The sequence below is a fragment of the Coregonus clupeaformis genome, chromosome 8 (assembly GCF_020615455.1).
Source record: "Coregonus clupeaformis isolate EN_2021a chromosome 8, ASM2061545v1, whole genome shotgun sequence".
NCBI lineage: Eukaryota > Metazoa > Chordata > Actinopteri > Salmoniformes > Salmonidae > Coregonus > Coregonus clupeaformis.
Genome location: NC_059199.1, coordinates 49,770,442 through 49,792,600, shown reverse-complemented (window position 1 = coordinate 49,792,600; position 22,159 = coordinate 49,770,442). Strand labels below are relative to the sequence as shown.

At 41.6% G+C, this 22,159-nt stretch overlaps 1 protein-coding gene across 1 annotated transcript; it reads left to right on the top strand.

Annotated features, from left to right (window-relative positions):
* The first annotated feature begins 1,273 nt into the window (after positions 1-1,273).
* LOC121572887 (iroquois-class homeodomain protein irx-1-like) lies at positions 1,274-5,276 on the top strand. The gene is made up of 5 exons (XM_041884917.1): positions 1,274-1,753; positions 2,663-2,905; positions 3,165-3,948; positions 4,408-4,468; positions 4,892-5,276. Exons 1-5 carry the CDS (start codon positions 1,520-1,522, stop codon positions 4,941-4,943), a joined length of 1,374 nt encoding a protein of 457 aa, XP_041740851.1. The 5' UTR covers positions 1,274-1,519; the 3' UTR covers positions 4,944-5,276.
* The last annotated feature ends 16,883 nt before the right edge of the window (positions 5,277-22,159 follow it).

Below are 22,159 nucleotides of genomic sequence, written 5' to 3'. Positions count from 1 at the left end.
TTAATTACTTTTTCCAAACCCAATCAGTTTTCCACTTTGATTCAACGTCATCACATAGATGTTTTGGGTTGAAATTACGTGGAAACAACTTGATTCAACCATTATTTGCACAAGGCATGTATTCTTGTATAATTTCATAATCTTGACACTGTCAATTAAGTGATTTAAAACGCCTTATGGATTACTGCTAGTTCCACTGGCAATTGCACTCAAATCTCAAAACATTTAATTAATAAATAAAACAAATTTCACATATGTCTAAAACATGAAATATTTGGCTAAATATTAGCCTACACCTGTAAGGAAAGTTGCGGTAGAAAATAGACTAATCTTTGAAAACGTGTTGATATACAGTACCACAAACTCATATGTTGTTATATAGCTACATTCTGCTTATAAATAGATAGATATATTTTCCTAGCTTTACTACAAACTCTCTCAACATCTGTCATCCTTCCCTGCACAGACCTCGTGACACGTATCTACACAATCTCTTCCCTCCATCTCTTCTCCTTCTTTCTCGCCCCTCTTATCTTTATCTTAAATCTGAAAATATGCTTTAGTGACTTCCGTCGATATCCCCCGACATTCCGCGGTATCTGTGGCCGGCGGAGTCAACGCTTCCCTTGGCCATCTGGTGTCCATGCTGTTGACGATACTCCTCTTGAGCGGTTCTACAGTGTCGCAGTCTCACAGGACCACTTATATATTTAGGCTTAATTATAATGTAGCAAGAAAGTATAATGCACCATAAGAGCAGTTAGGAATAGTTTTGAAATAGATTTAGAAATGGGCTAGGCTCAAATGAATGCAAAAATGCCTTTGTTATCGGCCTACATTATTTATTTATCTTATTTATTAGGCTATATAATACAAACTATTATATAGATGCATTATTATTGTTTTTATGCCCCTTTATATTATCAGACCTTTATTTAGTATTAATATTAGTGGTTCTATTGTTGTTATCATTCTTGCTGTTTTGCTGTTGTTTCTTTTCATTGTTTATTTGAGCACCCATTCAAAAACGACAGAAAGGTGATTATGAGAAAATAGATATCTCTCCATCTCTTAGACACACACACACACACACACACACACACACACACACACACACACACACACACACACACACACACACACACACACACACACACATACACACGACCCAGCGAACGAACCAATGCACTAATCTCTTGCCCGGGGCATAGGAGGGGCTTGGTTTTTAAGTAGCCTGCCAATCATCCCGTCAGCTCCACTAGAGAGAGTCCTGCAGGGAGAGAGAAAGGCTTGACTGTGCGCTCAAGTTCCAAACTCATCACTACCACTGGAGCTTGCTGCGCTGTCGGGGAGTGGGACTGTCTGACTGACTGACTGACTGGCTGACTAGTGACTAACCGTGATTTGTGATTTAGACATCCTTATCTTTCTGGGAAACTGGGAATTCCTCCTATTTTCCTTTCCTCCCCTTTGACACAGAAGAGAGACAGAGAGATTTACTGAGCCTTTCTCTCCGGACATGTCTTTCTCGCAGCTGGGGTACCCCCAGTTCCTAAGTGACTCCCAGGAGGTTTACGGGGTCGAACGGGCCGGCTCAGGCCGGGATGGAGGCGCCGATGGCGGCGTGAATCAGGCAGCTACTGCCGCTGCTGTTAGCTCGATGCTGGGGATGTATGGTAACCCGTGGGCGGCTCAGAACTACAGCGCGTTTCTCCCCTACAGCGGTGCAGACCTCGCCCTCATATCGCAAATGGTAGGAGAAAACGTTTTCTTGGAATGTAGATTTGAAACTTTGTTCGAAAGTGGTTGTTTCTCATGTGTTTATGGAATGTGCACGCCGGTTAAATGCATGCAAGTGAATTTGATTTATTGGATTGGAAAATGTAATATTATGGGATTGTAATAGGATAATTATTTTATATTTGGACCTTTATTCAATTTGAAGTTCTGTCAACTATCATGTTTTTTGAAACTGAAACGCCTGGTCTTGAAATTATTACAAAAATAGTTCATGGAATTGTGTGGTTTATTATTCAACATCGTTTGCATATTTTCACTGGGTAGTCGAGCCTATTTTTATAAGATACAAGAGTTACACGAGGCTTATGGTTGAACTTTTCTAGTTATTTTGCAATTTAATGTTGCTTCAGAAATAGTACAATTAGGATAAACAAACAATTAGACATGAGAGACATTATGTAGGCTAATTATACATTATTTAGCATATAATCAACCCTCATAATCAATTTGCAATTTGATATAATTTAAAGTTTGATTTATATATTCATACTGTCAATGTTGTTGAATTATTTAGGCAATTTTTTTCAAGTTTGGGTAAACGATTAAAATAGGACCAATACGCTATACGAAATTTGTGATATCGTGCTTGTTTGAAATAGTCCGAAACAAACTCTCCATAACCTACACTATTTAAAAATAATAATAATAGCTTACCGTAATATTGTTGTTAATTATTTTAGGAGATAGCCTACACATTCTGAAAGTGTGAAAACATTTTTTGTCAGGACTTGTTAGATTCAGTCATAATACACAGCATACTGTAAACTTATTTTGAATTGGAAAGTCAATAGCTTATTCAAGTATAAAAAAAAAAAAAAACGAATAGGCCTGGAACTATTACATTCCCCTCTCTATCCCCCAGAACCCTCAGTACGATCTGAAGGACAGCCCAGGAGCTCACCCGGGAGGTCTGGCTGTCCACGCCAGCGCAGGGTTCTACCCGTACGGCCAGTATGGCTACGGCGACCCGAACCGAGCCAAGGCCGCTACGAGGGAGACCACCAGCACTCTGAAGGCCTGGCTGCAGGAGCACCAGAAGAACCCGTACCCCACCAAGGGAGAGAAGATCATGCTGGCCATCATCACCAAGATGACACTCACACAGGTATACAGACATAAAGGTTTACTGCTATGGGGAATAAAAAGGTTTAGGCCAGGAGTATTTCCCGGCTACTAGGCCTACATGATTTGACCGGGAAAACAGCCTACTTTGAATGTGTTCTGTCTGTCAGTGTGTTGTGTCTGTGCTTTTGTTATCTCTGCCAGTTTAAGATAAACTCATTTGACGATTTGATTAACCTAATTATCAATATTTGTAATAAAGGATCCATAAAGTATATTAATTAATTCCTTCATCTGTTCAGGTGTCCACGTGGTTCGCCAACGCGCGCCGGCGTCTGAAGAAGGAGAACAAGGTGACGTGGGGCCGCAGCGCGGAGGACCGGGACGGACGGATCTTCAGCAGCGACAATGAGGACGAGCCTGAAAAACACGGGAGCGAGGATGAAGAAGAGGAGGAGATCGATTTAGAAAGTATCGACATAGATAAAGTCGAGGAGAACCCCGGCGATCAGAGGGAAGTGGAGGGAGAGGGGAAGCTGGCCGCCAGGGACGCATCGGATTCGGGTAGCTTGGAGAGCCAGAGGACGATGTCTGTCAGGGCCCTCAGAAGTATGGAGGGGCCTATTTCTCTCATTAAGGCGCCTGTTGGTGCTTGTAAAAACGCAGTGGATCTTTCCCCCAATGCACCGCTGTGCCAGAGGCCCCCACAGAACAAACCCAAAATCTGGTCTCTGGCGGAGACGGCCACAAGCCCTGACAGTTCCATCAAACCTTCCCCGGCTGTCTCAGGTCCTCACCAGGCCACGATCCCCTCCCACCACCCGGCCCTACTCCCGGGTCATGGAATATACACTTGCCAGATCGGGAAGCAGCTCCACAACTGGGCCAATGCGGCGTTCCTCAGTGCCAACTCTCTGCTGGGCGTCAGGTCGCTTCTCGGCGCGGTAAACCCAGCCGGACACCACATGCCTCTCCATGGCGCGCTGAAGCATCAGGATGCGCGGTTGACGCAGGCGTCAGGGGCATCGTGCACAGAGGAGGAGAGTGGAGATGAGTCGTCGGAGAGCTTCAGTCCAAAGCGAGATGGTATGTACTGTAGCCTAGGCTTAGGCTTACATCTGTTTATGATTGTGATTATAGGCTAGTTTTCATCTGCTTGGAAATGAATAACAGTCTCATGAATTCGGCCCAGTGTTATCCTTCAGTTTTTCAAATAACCTTTCCAAATATGGTACACCATTTTGATCTAACACTCGTTTCAATTCATGTTGTGTATTTATTATGATATTTCTGAAAACTGAAATGTTATCAATCAGCTATAACCTAATATAGCCTATCGCCTAATAAACAACAATCAAATTGTATTGGTCAAATTGTATTGGTCACATACATATATTTCGAACCAGTTACAGTTACATCACTCAAATAATATTGCATTAAAAACAGGTATGGCCTAATTCAAAATAGGCCTACTAAGGATAGCCTATTGATTATTTTACTGATTTGTCTGATTGTTTATTTGTCTGATTGTTTATTTGTTTACAGATGACGTGAATATTCGCAGGTCTGGCTCGCCGAAGTCTCCCTTCCAGCTGATTACCGACAGGTAGGATATTTCAAACCTCACGGTGACATTATGTCATGTGCCATCTATTTTAATCACCCGGTAAATGAACCTTTTAACCCGCCAGTAAAGGCGGTTTCACCTGACCGACTGGCCTGTCACAGCTCGAGCTCATAAATCATCTGAAGAGATCTAATCGGTCTACTTTAACGGCTTTCAACGGCTCACTAGACACCGTTTAATATGGCCATCAGGGTTGGAACCGGCGCCATTGACTTATCATCGTTCACGCAATTTAAATATACCCTCAATTTATTCACGCTTTGCCCGTGAATACACATATGTTGAGGGAGGATATGAAATAGGCCTGATAGCAATATAATTATAGGAAATGAATTATTCAATGTCACACTCATTTACATTTTCTGACGTTTGTATTTTCTTTTCTTTTCTCTTCATCAAAAGATCTCACCACGGAACGGCGCAGCGGGCCCTCTCGACCATTTCCACAATATGAACAGTGAAGAGTTATCATCGGAGAATAATCTGGAATAATTATTTAACGAAGAGCAATTTATCGAATAGTCTACTATTTTTGTGAGTGAAACGTAAGATTTCAACTCGTCAGATTTTGAAACAATAGGCCTATATGATGCGAGACAACATTCATAGCCTATAGGCCTGTGTTTTTGATCACACACATTTTCCGTATTGCCATTTATACTCGCAATGTTTGTCTTTGCTGTGTATGTTTGTTTTCTGTTTTATTTTCTATGAAAAAGTTATCGACATGTAAATAATTTGTTTAAAGGATATATTTTCGAGAAATAAACTCAATCGTGGTCATAGACTTTGATTTATTTTTATTATCTTTATTCAGTAGCCTAGGTCTGTCAACAGTCATCAAATATAATCAAATATATAGTTTTCCGTGTTGCATGATTTACAACAATTATGATATTCCATAGACCATAGCCAATGTGCAGCACTGAACCCAATGTAACCCAAACTCTCCAATTCAATTGGCTTTGCTTGTCATGCAGGTAGGTAACCGGTAAGTGATTATGTGCAAAAACGAGACAACTAAGAAAACTGAATTTCACATGTAATCACATGGTGTTCCAAAAACACATGTTTTCATGTGATCACATGTGATCTTATGTGAAGTTAATGTGATAATGTGATAACTTGAAACCAGACATGTAAAAACATGTGATCACATGTGAAGTGTTCCAATAACTAATTTTCACATGATCATGTGATTTTCCACATGATAAATCATGTGATTTTTCTGTAAGGGTCCGCAATGACATTATTTGTACAATGCCACTGCCTTGGTACTTTTAAAATGGTAAATGTGGAACCCAGTTTGCTTAACTGTAAAGGCCTATTTCCTTGGCTGTGCTCTCCACTCTCCCTCCCTGCGTTTCATCCCTGCTTAGCCCCTTAGAGCCCCACTGATGCAGCCTCTGAAATATGGATCAGAGAAGAGGAAAGGCCATCAGCCAGTATGGGGGCTGTGTGTGTGTCTGTGTCTGTGTCTGTGTGTGATATGGGGGTCACTTGATGAAGCCATCGTGACCTCCACAAGCCCGGCGGGGTCTCAACAGCTTAGAGAGTAGCGATAGATAGATATATAGCTAGATAGATAGATAGATAGATAGATAAATAGATAGATAGATAGATAGATAGATAGATAGATAGATAGATAGATAGATAGATAGATAGATAGAGCGAGAGAGAGAGAGAGAGAGAGAGAGAGAGAGAATGGAGGCTGGAGGGAGCGAGAAGGATGGATGGACATCGGGGGAGGGGGAGAGATGAAGATATCGAGAAAATAATGGAGGTAGAGAAAGAGAGACAATTGCTCAGTCTGTGAAGTTCACCATAGCTGGGCATTGAGAGAGGAGAGATGGCCAGCATAAGAGTATCCTCTAAATGTGGCGGTGGTGGTGAAGAGAGTAACATCTTCTCCTTAAAGGTCCAATGCAGTCGTTTTTATCTCAATATCAAATCATTTCTGGGTAACGATTAAGTACCTTACTGTGATTGTTTTAAATTAAAATGATCAAAAAGAAACAAAAATAGCTTATTTTCTCAAGCAAGAATTTTGCTAGGCCTGTCTGGGAGTGGTCTGAGTTGGGAGGGGAAAACTGAAAAAACTAGCTGTTATTGGCAGAGAGGTTTGGAACTCTCTTATTGGTCTATTAACTAATTTACTGCCTGGTGAAACTCCATCCCACCAAAACAGGCTGAAATTTCAGGCAGTATTTTAAAACAGCTCTTACACTAAAACGGTATTATCATACTTTTCACAATTTCACACTATTATTCCAACCTCATAGCGTGGAAATATATATAAAACACAGGAAAATCACGTTTTTGATAGCACTAGGCCTTTAAAGGGGAGGCTAGGAAAACACAGATGCCTACACAGCACATATTTGGGACGTGACAAAGTCATGGTTGATTTATGCCATGTCACTGGTGTGTCACTGATGATATAGGGGACATACTGAACACATTTAGAGAGACAGAGTAGCAGCAGATCTCCATGTGTTATGCACCGGACTAAATGCCACCGCATTCTTACTGTATTCATGATATACATATCTGATTTAGCCTGACACACATTTCATGATCTTGAATTTTACTTTTTGAATTTCATATATTGCACTGATTATCGCTCTGGAGCCTTTTCTAATTAATTGCGAGTCGGGCCGAACAACGCTTGAATATGTTGTGAATAAAGGCTTTATATTGGGACAATATTGGAATAATCAATTTATTAAAAAGGGTCTAATATGTATCTAGAACTACATGTACTGCATCTACAGCTACAGTTGAAGTCGGAAGTTTACATACACCTTAGCCAAATACATTTAAACTCAGTTTTTCACAATTCCTGACATTTAATCCCTGTCTTAGGTCAGTTAGGATCACCACTTTATTTTAAGAATGTGAAATGTCAGAATAATAGTAGAGAGAATTATTTATTTCAGCTTTTATTTATTTCATCACATTCCCAGTGGGTCAGAAGTTTACATACACTCAATTAGTATTTGGTAGCATTGCCTTTCAATTGTTTAACTTGGGTCAAACGTTTCGGGTAGCCTTCCACAAGCTTCCCACAATAAGTTGGGTGAATTTTGGCCCATTCCTCCTGACAGAGCTGGTGTAACTGAGTCAGGTTTGTAGGCCTCCTTGCTCGCACACGCTTTTTCAGTTCTGCCCACACATTTTCTATAGGATTGAGGTCAGGGCTTTGTGATGGCCACTCCAATACCTTGATTTTGTTGTCCTTAAGTCATTTTGCCACAACTTTGGAAGTATGCTTGGGGTCATTGTCCATTTGGAAGACCCATTTGCGACCAAGCTTTAACTTCCTGACTGATGTCTTGAGATGTTGCTTCAATATACCCACATACTTTTCCTTCCTCATGATGCCATCTATTTTGTGAAGTGCACCAGTCCCTCCTGCAGCAAAGCACCCCCACAGCATGATGCTGCCACCCCTGTACTTCACGGTTGGGATGGTGTTCTTCGCCTTGCAAGCAACCCCCTTTTTCCTCCAAACATAACAATGGTCATTATGGCCAAACAGTTCTATTTTTGTTTCATCAGACCAGAGTACATTTCTCCAAAAAGTACGATCTTTGTCCCCATGTGCAGTTGCAAACCGTAGTCTGGCTTTTTTATGGCGGTTTTGGAGCAGTGGCTTCTTCCTTGCTGAGCGGCCTTTCATGTTATGTCGATATAGAGCTCGTTTTACTGTGGATATAGATACTTTTGTACTTGTTTCCTCCAGCATCTTCACAAGTTCCTTTGCTGTTGTTCTGGGATTCATTTGCACTTTTCGCACCAAAGTACGTTCATCTCTAGGAGACAGAATGCGTCTCCTTCCTGAGCGGTATGACGGCTGCGTGGTCCCATTGTGTTTATACTTGCGTACTATTGTTTGTACAGATGAACGTGGAACCTTCAGGCATTTGGACATTTCTCCCAAGGATGAACGAGACTTGTGGAGGTCTACAATCTATTTTCGGAGGTCTTGGATGATTTCCTTTGATTTTCCCATGATGTCAAGCAAAGAGGCACTGAGTTTGAAGGTAGGCCTTGAAATACATTCACAGGTACACCTCCAATTGACTCAAATTATGTCAATTAGCCTATCAGAAGCTTCTAAAGCCATGACATCATTTTCTGGAATTTTCCAAGCTGTTTAAAGGCACAGTCAGCTTAGTGTAAGTAAACTTCTGACCCACTGGAATTGTGATACAGTGAATTATAAGTGAAATAATCTGTCTGTAAACAATTGTTGGAAGAATTACTTGTTTCATGCACAAAGTAGATGTCCTAACCGACTTTCCAAAACTATAGTTTTTTAACAAGAAATTTGTTGAGTGGTTGAAAAACGAGTTTTAATGACTCCAACCTAAGTGTATGTAAACTTCCGACTTCAACAGTAAATGTACTATAGTATCTACAACTACATCTACTATAGTATCTACAACTACATCTACTATTGTATCTACAACTACATCTATTATAGTATCTACAACTATAATATGCCATTTAACAGACGCTTTTATCCAAAGCGACTACAGTCATGCGTGCATAATTTTTTTTTGTGTATGGGTGGTCCCGGGGATCGAACCCACTACCCTGGCGTTACAAGCGCCGTGCTCTACCAGCTGAGCTACAGAGGACCACCTACTATAGTATCTACAACTACATCTACTATTGTATCTACATCTACTATAGTATCTACAACTACATCTACTATAGTATATACAACTACATCTACTATAGTATCTACAACTACATCTACTATAGTATCTACAACTACATGTACTATAGTATCTACAACTAATACTATAGTATTTACAATTACATCTACTATAGTATCTACAACTACATCTACTATAGTATCTACAACTGCATCTACTTTAGTATCTGCAACTACATCTACTATAGTATCTACAACTACATCTACTATAGTATCAACAACTACATCTACTTTAGTATCTACAACTACATGTACTATAGTATCTACAACTACATCTACTTTAGTATCTACAACTACATGTACTATAGCAGTATGCATGTCTCTTGTTCTCACAACCATAATGTATGAGCAATATTCTATTCTATTCCAATCTATTCTATTCCAATCTGTTCTATTCCATTATTTTCTATTCCACTCTATTCTATTCCAATCTATTCTATTCTATTCCAATCTATTCTATTCCAATCTATTCTATTGTGTTCTATTCCAATCTATTGTATTCCATTGTATTCTATTCCAATCTATTCTATTCCAATCTATTTGATTCTATTCTATTTCACACAAACACACACACTAACCCCATTGTTGATTTCTTAAGAAACCAAACTGTGTGTGAAACCAAGAAGCCAAACAGAGACAGACGAATAATGATGGAGCTAAAGTCAACAGTTGTGTTGTTTTGATGTTCCAACGACGATTAGTGGGGATCGAGAGCTGAGAATTCCACATGTTCACTGACGCCTGCCTTAGCACACACACACACACACACACACACACACACACACACACACACACACACACACACACACACACACACACACACACACACACACACACACACACACACACACACACACACACACACACACACACACACACACACACACACACACACACACACACACACACTCCCTGGTCGTTTATCAGAGGGAAATATTCAGGGTTGGACAGCTGGAGTTGACTTGTGGTTTTAGTGGAATGTCAGCGAGGCGCTGAGTCTGTATAAAGACAGTGGTGACACTGAATTTAAACCCTGCTCTAATTTAACCTGATCATAAACTGCTTACAAACTATTATCTCATAGTTAAGTTCATGATTAATAAATTGTTTAGTAGTGATATTATATATTTAGTTAATGAAGACCATCAGGCCACCAGGTGTCTTGTGAAAAATATTTTTTCTCATCTGACTCGCCTGGTTACAGTAAATAAAAGTTAAATAAAATAAATAGAAGCTATTATAAAATAGTAGGTCTTTAAATATGCTATAAAATGAAATTATAATGGAAAATGGAGACGTGGAAAAGATATAGGACAGTTTAGTTTAGCTATTATCGTAAAACGGTGAGTGAAATGATCATTCCACCACCTTGGAAAAAACAACCCCTTTAAGTTAATGTAAATATGGAATGTCTAATGATATATATTATACAGGGTTAAATTGACGGTTTGTTATGTGTTATCAGCTACCGCACCTTGGCAGGTAAGGTGTCAGTCAAAGAGAGGTGTGTGTGTGTGTGCGTGTGAAAAGAAGGTCTGGATTTGGTGAAATGACACCTCAAACGCTGGTGAGAAATTCAAGGTTGGAGGGTGAAGGACGGAGTATGGAGGGAAGGAGGAACAGAGGGATGGATGGATGAAGGGATGAATGTCATGGATCTTTCAATCCTGCTATTGCCAGACACATCAGAGTCTGGTGGAAAGCTCAGCTCATGTTTTTTAGATTTAAATGTAATACTATTGCAATGTATAATATTTCCAGCCTTTTGGGAGGCCCTAAGCGAGATTTTTCATTCCAACCCCCCACCCCCCCCCCTCCACCTCAGGGACATAACATTTTAGTGACCCCCCTCTTGACGGCGGAGAGAAAAATTTACGTTTTAAAGTACATTTCCTGCAATTCTACACATGCTGCCATGGGGTGGAGATAAATCTTTGCAGTTTTAAAGCAAATTTCTTGCAATTCTACACATTTTGACAAGACTTATTCCATGTTAATAATATCTGAGTGAGAGTAACTAACAAAATCAACAGGAGCTCCCTGAAGTTCAGGGCCCCTGGGCACCAGCCCTGTGTGCCCGGTCGGTATTCAGCATTGATTACTACAAGTTTAGATAGCTGGCTAGACTAACTTACCAATCAAAATATTGTTAGTTGACATGCTAATTGAGTGACGTCAGTGACTGACATAACAAGAGAAACACTGCTGATGCACATCCAAATGTCAAAATTGCACCTTGTGTATTCTATTATTGTAACTCTCTACAGTAAGTTGAGACACCGACTGAGTAACAAAAAAAAAATATATATATATCTTCTTTTTTTGGACCTCTTATGTCGTTTATGCCCTGAGTATTTCTATTCACTTCCAACACATGTATTTACTTTTTATTTTCATTGAACCTTTATTTAACCAGGTAGGTCAACAAACAACAGTGTCTTATTTGCAATGACTAACTGGCATGCACACATGTCTTATTCTGAACATTTAAATTAGCTACCTGCTAAGGGGAGTCTTCCTGTTATTGTGATACTACCTGAAAAATCATTCTAAGATGTTATTTGTATGGTACGTTTATGTTTCTGCGTGAACACTGCAAAGAGAGAATGGCCGGGACTCCATCCGATCGCAGGTTGTCAACAATGCGGCTTTTAGGTCATTTCTGATTGAGCACCCACATACAGTATGCAGCATTTACCGTGAATGGGCTCTCCGCGAACATTGCCTTTAAAAGCCGCATTGTCGACAACCCGCGATCGGAAGAGCCTAATAAATCAGTGGTAACTGGTAAGAAATATGTCATGACCTATAAGTATTAAAGTTAATACTTTATTCTCTCAGCCTGGAGTCTGATATTAAGTGTAACCTAGCAGAGAGATACGTGGGATAGGAGAGACCAGATATCCAGTGGTGGATAGATATCTATCCCATCATCCCTTGCGCTGTATCTGATGTTCTGGTGAAGGCTTAATCCCTCCCCTCCTTCACGCTGGAGACATCTATATTACTGTTATCTCACACACACACACACACACACACACACACACACACACACACACACACACACACACACACACACACACACACACACACACACACACACACACACACACACACACACACACACACACACACACACACACACACACACACACACACACACACACACACACACACACACACACACGGAGGGGATTTCTATGTTTGAGGTGCCAATCTCAGAGGAGCAGCTGTAGCCTAAAGCCAATATGGAGATCCAGAGGGACTCCCTCACCCTGACCTCCTCACCCCACTAACAGTGCACCAATCCTGGGGAACAAGAGGAGAGGAAGAGGGTGGGATCCAGTTAGCTAGTTGAACTTTAAACACTCTTTCTTGTATCATGTGTATATTTAAAAAAATATATATGTTTAGGCTTCAATATAATGTACACTGTTATATAATAAAATCGAATATAATGGAGAAGCAGCTGACATTCTAAGCATGCCCTGTACTAAGCATGTCCTGATCTAAGCATGCCCTGCCTCTCACATTTCTAAATAAATACTAAATAGAAAATACTTATCAGTGAGTCAGTGGAGAGACAGTCTCCTTTGGTTGGATTTGCACAGCTTTTAAATTAACACACACACACACACACACACACACACACACACACACACACACACACACACACACACACACACACACACACACACACACACACACACACACACACACACACACACACACACACACACACACACACACACACACACACACGTGGGGAACAAACAATTGATTCCCATTCAAAATCCTATTTTCCCTAACCCTAACCCTAACCCTAACCTTAACCGTTAACCTAACCCTAACCTTAACCCTAACCCTAACCTTGACCCCAAACCCTAACCCTAGCCCTAAACCTAACCCTAACCTTAACCCCAAACCCCTAACCCTAAGTCTAACCCTAATTCTAACCCTAACCCTAATTCTAACCCTAACCCTAAACCTAACCCCTAAGTCTAAAATAGCCTTTTTCCTTGTGGGGACCGGCGAAATGTCTCCACTTGTCAAAATGTTTCTTGTTTTACTATCCTTGTGAGGACTTCTGGTCCCCACAAGGATTGTAAAACCAAACACACACACACACACATATACAAATTCACACAAAGGGTATATTTCATACACCCTGCTGCTCAGTGATGACAAATTATTTACGTATGTTTAGGTCTGTGTTTTTTTTTGTGTGTGAATGTGTGTGCATACCACACCTTGAAACCAATCTGTAACACCAAGAACCTGTCTCTCAAAAACAAACTTTGCATCTTCAACACAAATGTTAAATCCGTTCTACTATATGGTTCAGAAACATGGAGAGTTACCACTGCCACACTAAACAGTGAGGAAGAAATGAAGAAGGCAGGAACCACCTTGAATGAGGTCAAGATAGAAAACTGCCAGCAGAACAGAGTCCGCTGGAGAGGCCCACTGCTCCACTAGGAGTTGAAAGGAATAAGTCAGGTAAGTCAGGTTTGTGCATTGTATGTACATGCATGTGTTGGCGTTTTGGCTGTACATGTACCTGTAGGAGTACGTGTACATATGTATGTGTGCGTGTGGTGAGTATTAGTGTGTTCAATAAGCTATCAGCTAAGATTAGACATTAGAGAAGTGAGAAGAGGATGGAGAAAGGAGAGTATAGTCGGTTCACCTGTAAGCTTATACTGCCATCTAGTGGCCTGGATGGGAACATGCACCTTATCCTACTGGGCTGATGTAAGCATGCCCCGTTTTTCTATCTATTTGAATGCAATGCACTGTAATGCATGTTTGAAATGACTGTAAGGGTTTTTATTTATCGGTCACCACAAATGAAGTTCCCTCAGGAACAATGAAGTTATTTTAAGTTTACCCTCCCTCCCTCCCTCCCTCCCTCCCTCCCTCCCTCCTCCTCTCCTCCTCCTACTCACCCTATCTCCTTCTCTCATTCCCTCATACGTCCTCTCTCAAGCACGAGACCAGAAAGAGATTTGGATTTGGAGCGCAGGGTCCAGAACAGAGCAGAGCTCTCTAATCACTCTAACACTGGGGTGGTCTGTTCTGTAAAGGGCCAAGGCTTTGTTTAGAATGAAATTAATATGGAGATGACATGACCACAGAGGGCTGAAACTGAAGTGATTACATACTGAAATGGGCACTGGACCAAGACAAGAGGCTGTAGAAAGTGAAATGAGAATGATGGAGTGAAAATGGAACAGGGCACAGGAACGAAACCAACTTCCCCAGGTTAGCGACTGAGCTAGAAAGGCTGCATTCCAATAATGTTGCATGGCTGCCTTTAAAGTGTACACTCCTTTCCTTGTTCACTTTCCTTGTCTGGTCTTCTGCCTGGTGGGTGTAGGTAATGAACATGATGGAGATTCCACTACACATGGCCTCCCAATGACAGAAAGGAGACAAGAACAGATACAGTCACCTCCAAAATGATTGGCACCGTTGATAAACATAAGCAAAAAAGCCTGTATAAAATAAATCATACAAATACTGAGCTATAATATATGCTCAAAAAATGGGAAGATTATATTATTTTATACTAATGCAATTTCTCAGAGAAAAATAATAGGTTTAACAAGTAATAAACCAATCTGAAAAAGATAGGTGTTAAAATTATTGGCACCCTTGTTTTTAATACTTTGTGCACCCTCCCCTTGCGATGCCCTCTTCAATTCAAACCACAGGTTTTTAATGGGGTTCAAGTCCAGAGACTTGCATGGCAATTGCAAAATTGACATTTACATATTCATTTAGTCATTTAGCAGACGCTCTTATCCAGAGCGACTTGCAGTTAGTGCATTCAAAATGTTGTCATTGTCTTGCTGGAAGATCCTCTTGCGGCAAGTGTCAGCCTCCTGGCAGAGGCAACCAGGTTTTTGGCTAAAATGTCCTGATACTTGATTTGAGTTTATGATGCCATTGACCTTAACAAGGGCCTCAAGACCAGTGGAAGCAAAACACCCCCATAACATTCAAAGATCCACCACCATATTTTACAGTAGGTATGAGGTACTTTTCTGCATTTGCATCTTTCTTTCAAGGCCAAACCCACCACTGGTGTGCATGGCCAAAGAGCTCTATTTTCATGTCATCTGACCATAGCACCGGTTCCAATCCAAGTGCTAATGCTGTTTAGCAAACTCCAGGCATTTACATTTGTTGGTTGCTCTCAATAAAGGCTTTTTTATGACAACTCTTCCAAATAGCCTATTGGCATGGAGGTGGCGGATAATTGGAGATTTGGAAACTTGGTGACCCCAAAATGCAACCAAGTTCTGTCATTCTCCAACTGTGGTCCTTGGACTTTTCTTTGCCTACTGAACCATCTTTCTCACTGTGTGTGGGGACAAGATACACATTAATCTTCTACCAGGCAAGTTTACCACTGGTTTTAAACTTCTTGTTGCCCTAGTAGTGGTATATTCGTTTTTCCATTGTTATTTTGTACTCATTTCCTGATTAATGAAAGTCAACAACCATTTGTTTCTTTTCATTTGTGAGTTCTTTGCCTTCCCCATGGTGATGGATGACAAAGGGACTTTGCATGCATGTTACCTCATTTTTATACCCCAGTGCAACAGGAAGCCTTGGAAGGCCACAATACAGTTCCTTGAACTGAGATTAACTTAAAAACAGTAGACTGTTAATGCAGATTTTATTTTGTTTTATTTTATTTATAATAATCATTAGGGGTGCCAATCATTTTGACACCTATCTTTTCAAGATTAATTTTTTACTTGTTAAACAAAATCTCTTTCTCTGAGCAACTGTATAAAATATATCATACAATAATATAGTTTCCCAAATTCTTTTGGCATACTATATAGCTTGGTATTTGTATAATTTATTTTATAGTATTTTTTGCTAATCTTTATCAAGGGTCCCAATAATTTGGGAAGTGACCGTAGCTGTTCGTTGAGAGAGTGGGGTTCAGTATTTGGCCAGCAGAGCGTGTCCAAAGCTCAGTTATATCATTGGCCTCTGCTGGAGGCTATGGAAATTCTGGGGTGTATTTATTAGTGCACACCTTAGCAAACCGCAGCAAAAACGTTTTGCAATGGAAAACTTTTGCAACAAAAACAAGAGTTTCTATTAGACAAATTCAGGTAGGTCCCTCTCCTTTTCGCCCAGTTTGCTTCCGTTTGGTTCCTAGTGAATACACCTTTGCTGTGCTTGGATGTTTTATGCCACAGAGAAAGGACTGTTGTTAAGAAGTATTCAACACCCTGTGATCTCTTGGAAAATACCATAGCCTCTAGAGAGAGAATGGTGGTGGGGGACTATAATGGAGAGCAGTGTAGACATTCTAGTCCCTCACAGTCTATCTGGAAAACCCATCTATAGTGTTGTGTAGTATTATGATGGACTACAGTACCCATAATGCTCTGCTCAACAAATTAGATTCTATCATATCTGGTTCTATCTTAGAAAATATGTTCCTGTGGCTAACATATAGGGTGCCATTGGGAGGCAGGTCTAGTCAGCCTCCGCAGCATCACTCCTGGTGCACCATTTAGTCAGTCAGGGGCACAGAGAGGGGAAAGGAGGGACAGAAGGATGGAGGGGAAGGAGATGGGAGGGAGATAGAACAGAGGAGGAGTGACAGAGAGAGGGCAGATGAGGGAGGGAGGGAGGGAGGGAGGGAGGGAGATAGAACAGAGGAGGAGTGACAGAGAGAGGGCAGATGAGGGAGGGAGGGAGGGAGATAGAACAGAGGAGGAGTGACAGAGAGAGGGCAGATGAGGGAGGGAGGGAGGGAGATAGAACAGAGGAGGAGTGACAGAGAGAGGGCAGATGAGGGATGAAGAACAAGGGAGAGAGATAGAGAAAGAATATGGAGGTAGGAAAGGGAGGGAGGCAGAGAGAGAGAAAAGGGAGTATGTGAGTATATTGTGAATGCACTGTTGCATTTTTATCAGTCTGGAGAGAAGAGAGAGAGAGGTGGGGAGGGGAGAGAGAGGAGAGAGAGAGGTGGGGAGGGGAGAGAGGAGAGAGAGAGAGGGGTGGGGAGGGGAGAGGGAGGAGAGAGAGAGAGAGGTGGGGGAGAGAGGAGAGAGAGAGAGGTGGGGAGGGGAGAGAGAGGAGAGAGAGAAAATTAGAGCAAGAGAGATAGCGAGCGAGAGAGGAGTGCAGATGAGAAGAGGGAAGAGATAGACAGGGCGAGAGAGAGGGAGTGCAGATGAGAAGAGGAGAGAGAAAGACAGGGCGAGAGAGAGAGGAGTGCAGATGAGAAGAGGAGAGAGAAAGACAGGGCGAGAGAGAGAGGAGTGCAGATGAGAAGAGGAGAGAGAAAGACAGGGCGAGAGAGAGGCAAAGGCAGAGAAAAACATGTTGTCGTCTCCCAGCGAGGCAAGGCGAGGCCTGCATGTCTGCTGTGTTCTGTGTGTTGGTCCCCATGGTGACTCGACAGCCAACATGAGCTACATGCAACAGGGCATCCACCACCACCACTCACTCACTCACTCACTCACTCATTCACTCTCTTCTCTCCTTTCACTCTCTCTCTAGTCATTGTACCCCTTTCTATTCTATCCATTTCCTCTCCTCTTTTCCTCTTCTTCCTTTATCATCTCTCTCCCACTTCTCCTCTATCTCTCTCTGTCTACTTCATTTCTTCTCTCTCTCCTCTTCCCTCTCTCTTCCCCTCCTCTCTCTCCCCATCTTCCCCTCTTCTCTCTTTCATCTTCCCTCTCTCTCCCCATCTTCCCCTCTTCTCTCTTTCATCTTCCCTCTCTCTCCCCATCTTCCCCTCTTCTCTCTTTCCTCTTCCCTCTCTCTTCCCCTCCTCTCTCTCCCCATCTTCCCCTCTTCTCTCTCTCCTCTTTCCTCTCTCTTCCCCTCCTCTCTCTCCCATCTTCCCCTCTTCTCTCTCTCCTCTTCCCTCTCTCTCCCCCTCCCCCCCATCTTCCCCTCTTCTCTCTCTCCTCTTCCCTCTCTCTTCCCCTCCTCTCTCCCCATCTTCCCCTCTTCTCTCTCTCCTCTTCCCTCTCTCTTCCCCTCCTCTCTCTCCCCATCTTCCCCTCTTCTCTCTCTCCTTTCCCTCTCTCTATCTTCCCTCTCTTCCTTCCTCTCTCTTCCCCTCCTCTCTCTCCCCATCTTCCCCTCTTCCCTCTTTCCTCCTTCTTCTCTCTCCCCGTCTCTCCCTCCCTCTCCCTCTCTCCTCTTCCTCTCTCCTCGTCCTCTCTCTCTTTCCCTCCACCTCTCCTCCTCTCCCTCTCTCACCCTACAGTGAATGTGACCCGGGGGATAAATAGATGATCTAATTCCAGTTCTGCTTCAGATTCACAGGCCTCTCCTCCAATACATTATTAATCAGATTGTCTGGGAGTGTGTGTGAATTCTTACGTGTGTATGTGTGTGCTTATGTGTGTGTGTGAGTAGGAGGACAGTCTTGGTTAGTGACTTTAGTAATATGAGACACTCTCAAGGTCAGACGCTTAATGCCTGGTGCTTCGTCACGTTATGTTTTTTTATGTGTGTGTGTGTTTGTGTGTGTGTGTGTGCGTCACGATCTTCATTAATGACCTCCTTCTCCCAGCTATCACATTGTCATGACAACCCTGTACCAATGCAAATCACCATCTCTTTCATAGAAGAGAGAGAGAGAAAGAGAGACACTGTTCTGAATAAGAATTAGAATGTCAGTTCTGTTCATTCTAATTCTGTCTGACGTGTCGCACTCCTTAACGTATTCTATTTCCGTGGCGATGTAAATCACCACCACTTCCCTAGCAGGATCTAGCTAAAGTAGCTAATCTGTTGTGGGATGGAAGACAGAGGTTTTGACTGGAGGATATCATTGGGCCCCTCACCTAACGGTGGATGAAACACTTTGTGTTTGACGTTAGTATAGTGGTGATGGTTCTGACTGTGTTGTGTTGTGTCGTGTGTCGTGTCATCCACCTGTGTGCGTGTGTGGTGTGTGTGCGCGTGTTAATATACGGGTCATGGTTTTACAGAGGGGGTAGCTAGTTCACAGGATAGATACATACCTAATGGGACAGGGAGTAGCTAGTTTACAGGATGGATATATACCTAATGGGACAGGGGGTAGCTAGTTCACAGGATAGATACATACCTAATGGGACAGGGAGTAGCTAGTTTGTACCTATGGGACAGGGTAGCTAGTTTACAGGATGGATATTAATGGGACAGGATAGGTAGTTTACAGGATGGATTCTAGTTCACAGGATGGATATACAATGCATTAGAATGTAGCTCTAGCTCATATCCATACATACACACACACACACGCACGCACGCACAAACACACACAGACAGACAGACAGACAATACAGACACACTGTATGTCCTTGTGTCTTGTATAGATAAAGTGACACTGAATCATGTGCTTTCAAAGCCACATTAGATAGATAGGGAAGTAACTGGATGTAACCATCTGAAGGACAAGTCACCAATGGCAGAAAGGAAGGTTTGGAACGCAGCGTAACACAGTGTAATGGAGCTGGTTCCATGAACTTTGCTCCCGTGATTATGATTAGTAACCTTGTCAGCGACCTGATGCTAATGTCTAGGCTTTAGCTCAGTGGGCAGTGTGGCGTACAGACGACCCGTGTTCAAACCCCAGTTGGTTACAACAGCACCGAATCACCCTATCACAGAACATATAGTCAAAACATCTTCCTCCCTCAAAATCTTCTCCGGTCCCTCTCCACCTGTCAACCTCCCCTTACCTTCCTCCTATGTTCTGTCTCTCCACCTGTCTTCTTTCATGGTTCTTAGCCTATCTTCTCCACCCTTCCCCCTTCCTCCTTCTTATCGCCTGTCTCGTCTCCCTTTCTCCCCCTCCTTTCCCACCATATTTCTCTACCCTTCTCCTTCCTTCTGATCTATCTTCCTCCACCCTTGCCCCACTCCTCCTTCCCTCCTCTGTCTCCAACTGTCTCTCTCTCTCCAGGCTGGAACAGCCACCACTCGTCTCCAGACACCAGACATCAATGGATGTGATAGCAGGGTCTATAGAGCAAAGATCCTGGGAGAGGAAATTACACAACGCTGAAAGATCCTTATTTCTCATTTCCAACGTGACAGACCCCTAGCTTTCAAAGTTCCCATTTAGGAAGGCTGTGTTACAGGGTTAGGGATATCCACAAGCAAAGAGGAACATTTGAATTTACACCAACCCTCATGCGTTGTTTGCTCTCTCTCTTGCTGTGTGTGTTGATATATGTATGTTTGTAAAAAATCATAAATCTGATGTAAAATATATAATCAACTAAATAAGTATTTTCTCTTCTCTGGAACTACAGTATATTGGAAACATATTGTACTGTACTGTAGGTGTACTATACTGTACTATACTGTACTGTACTATACCGTAGGTCTACTATATTATACTACACTGTAGGTCTACTATACTGTACTATACTATACTGTAGGTCTAATATACTGTGCTATAATATACTGTAGGTCTACTATACTGTACTATACTATGATGTAGGTCTACTATACTATACTATACTATACTATACTGTAGGTCTACTATACTGTACCATACTGTTCTATACTGTAGGTCTACTATACTGTACTATACTATACTGTCCTATACTGTACTGTAGGTCTACTATATATTTATATATATTTTAGTCATTTAGCAGACGCTCTTATCCAGAGTGACACTCTACTATACTGTACTGTACTATACTATAGGCCTACTATACTGTAATATACTGTACTGTAGGTCTACTATACTGTACTATACTGTACTATACTATACTGTAGGCCTACCATACTGTACTATACTATGCTGTATGTCTACTATACTATACTAAACTATACTATACTATACCGTAGGTCTACTATACTGTACTATACTGTACTATACTATACTGTAGGTCTACTATACTGTACTATACTGTACTATACTGTAGGTCTACTATACTGTACTATACTGTACTGTTCTATACTGTAGGTCTACTATACTGTACTATACTATACTGTCCTATACTGTACTGTAGGTCTACTATACTGTACTATACTGTAGGCCTACTATACTGTAATATACTGTACTGTAGGTATACTATACTGTACTATGCTATACTATACTATAGGTCTACTATACTATACTATACTATAATATACTATACTATACTGTAGGTCTACTATACTATACTATACTGTAGGTCTACTATACTCTACTCTACTGTACTGTAGGTATACTATACTATACTATACTATACTATACTATACTATACTGTACTGTAAGTCTACTATACTATACTGTACTGTACTGTAGATATACTGTACTATAAAGTACTATACTATACTGTAGTTCTACTATACTACACTATACTGTGGGTCTACTATACTGTACTATAATGTACTGTACTATACTGTACTATACTGTACTGTAGGTCGACCATACTGTAGTGTACTATACTGTACTCTACTGTAGGTCTACTGTACTATACTATTCTATACTGTACTATACTGTATGGTACTATACTGTAGGTCTACTATACTGTAGTTTATTATCTGGCATAGTTCTCCTTCTGTCTCCAACCCTTCTATGAAAGGTAGGTTAAACCAAGCAGACAGCAACCTGTGTTTGTGTGTGTGTGTTTGTGTCTGTGTTTGTTTGTGTGTGAGTGTGTGTGTGTGTGTATACAGTGCAATCTTTTACCCTTCTCTGACCTCTAGGTTAACTCAAGCAGACAGTTAGCCCAGATCTGACGAACCGATCAGAAGGAAGCCAGCCCTGGAAATGTGTGTGTGCGTGTTTGTGTGTACGTGTGTGTGTGTTTCCACACTTGTGTTTTTGTGTGTGCTTGGGCTTGTTTGTTTTGTGTGTGTGTGTGTGTCGGAGCTGAATGAGTCACAGAAGAGAGCAGATGTCAGAAAGACAGGCCAGCAGACAGCTCATAAATTATTCACTAACTGGAGAAATAGTG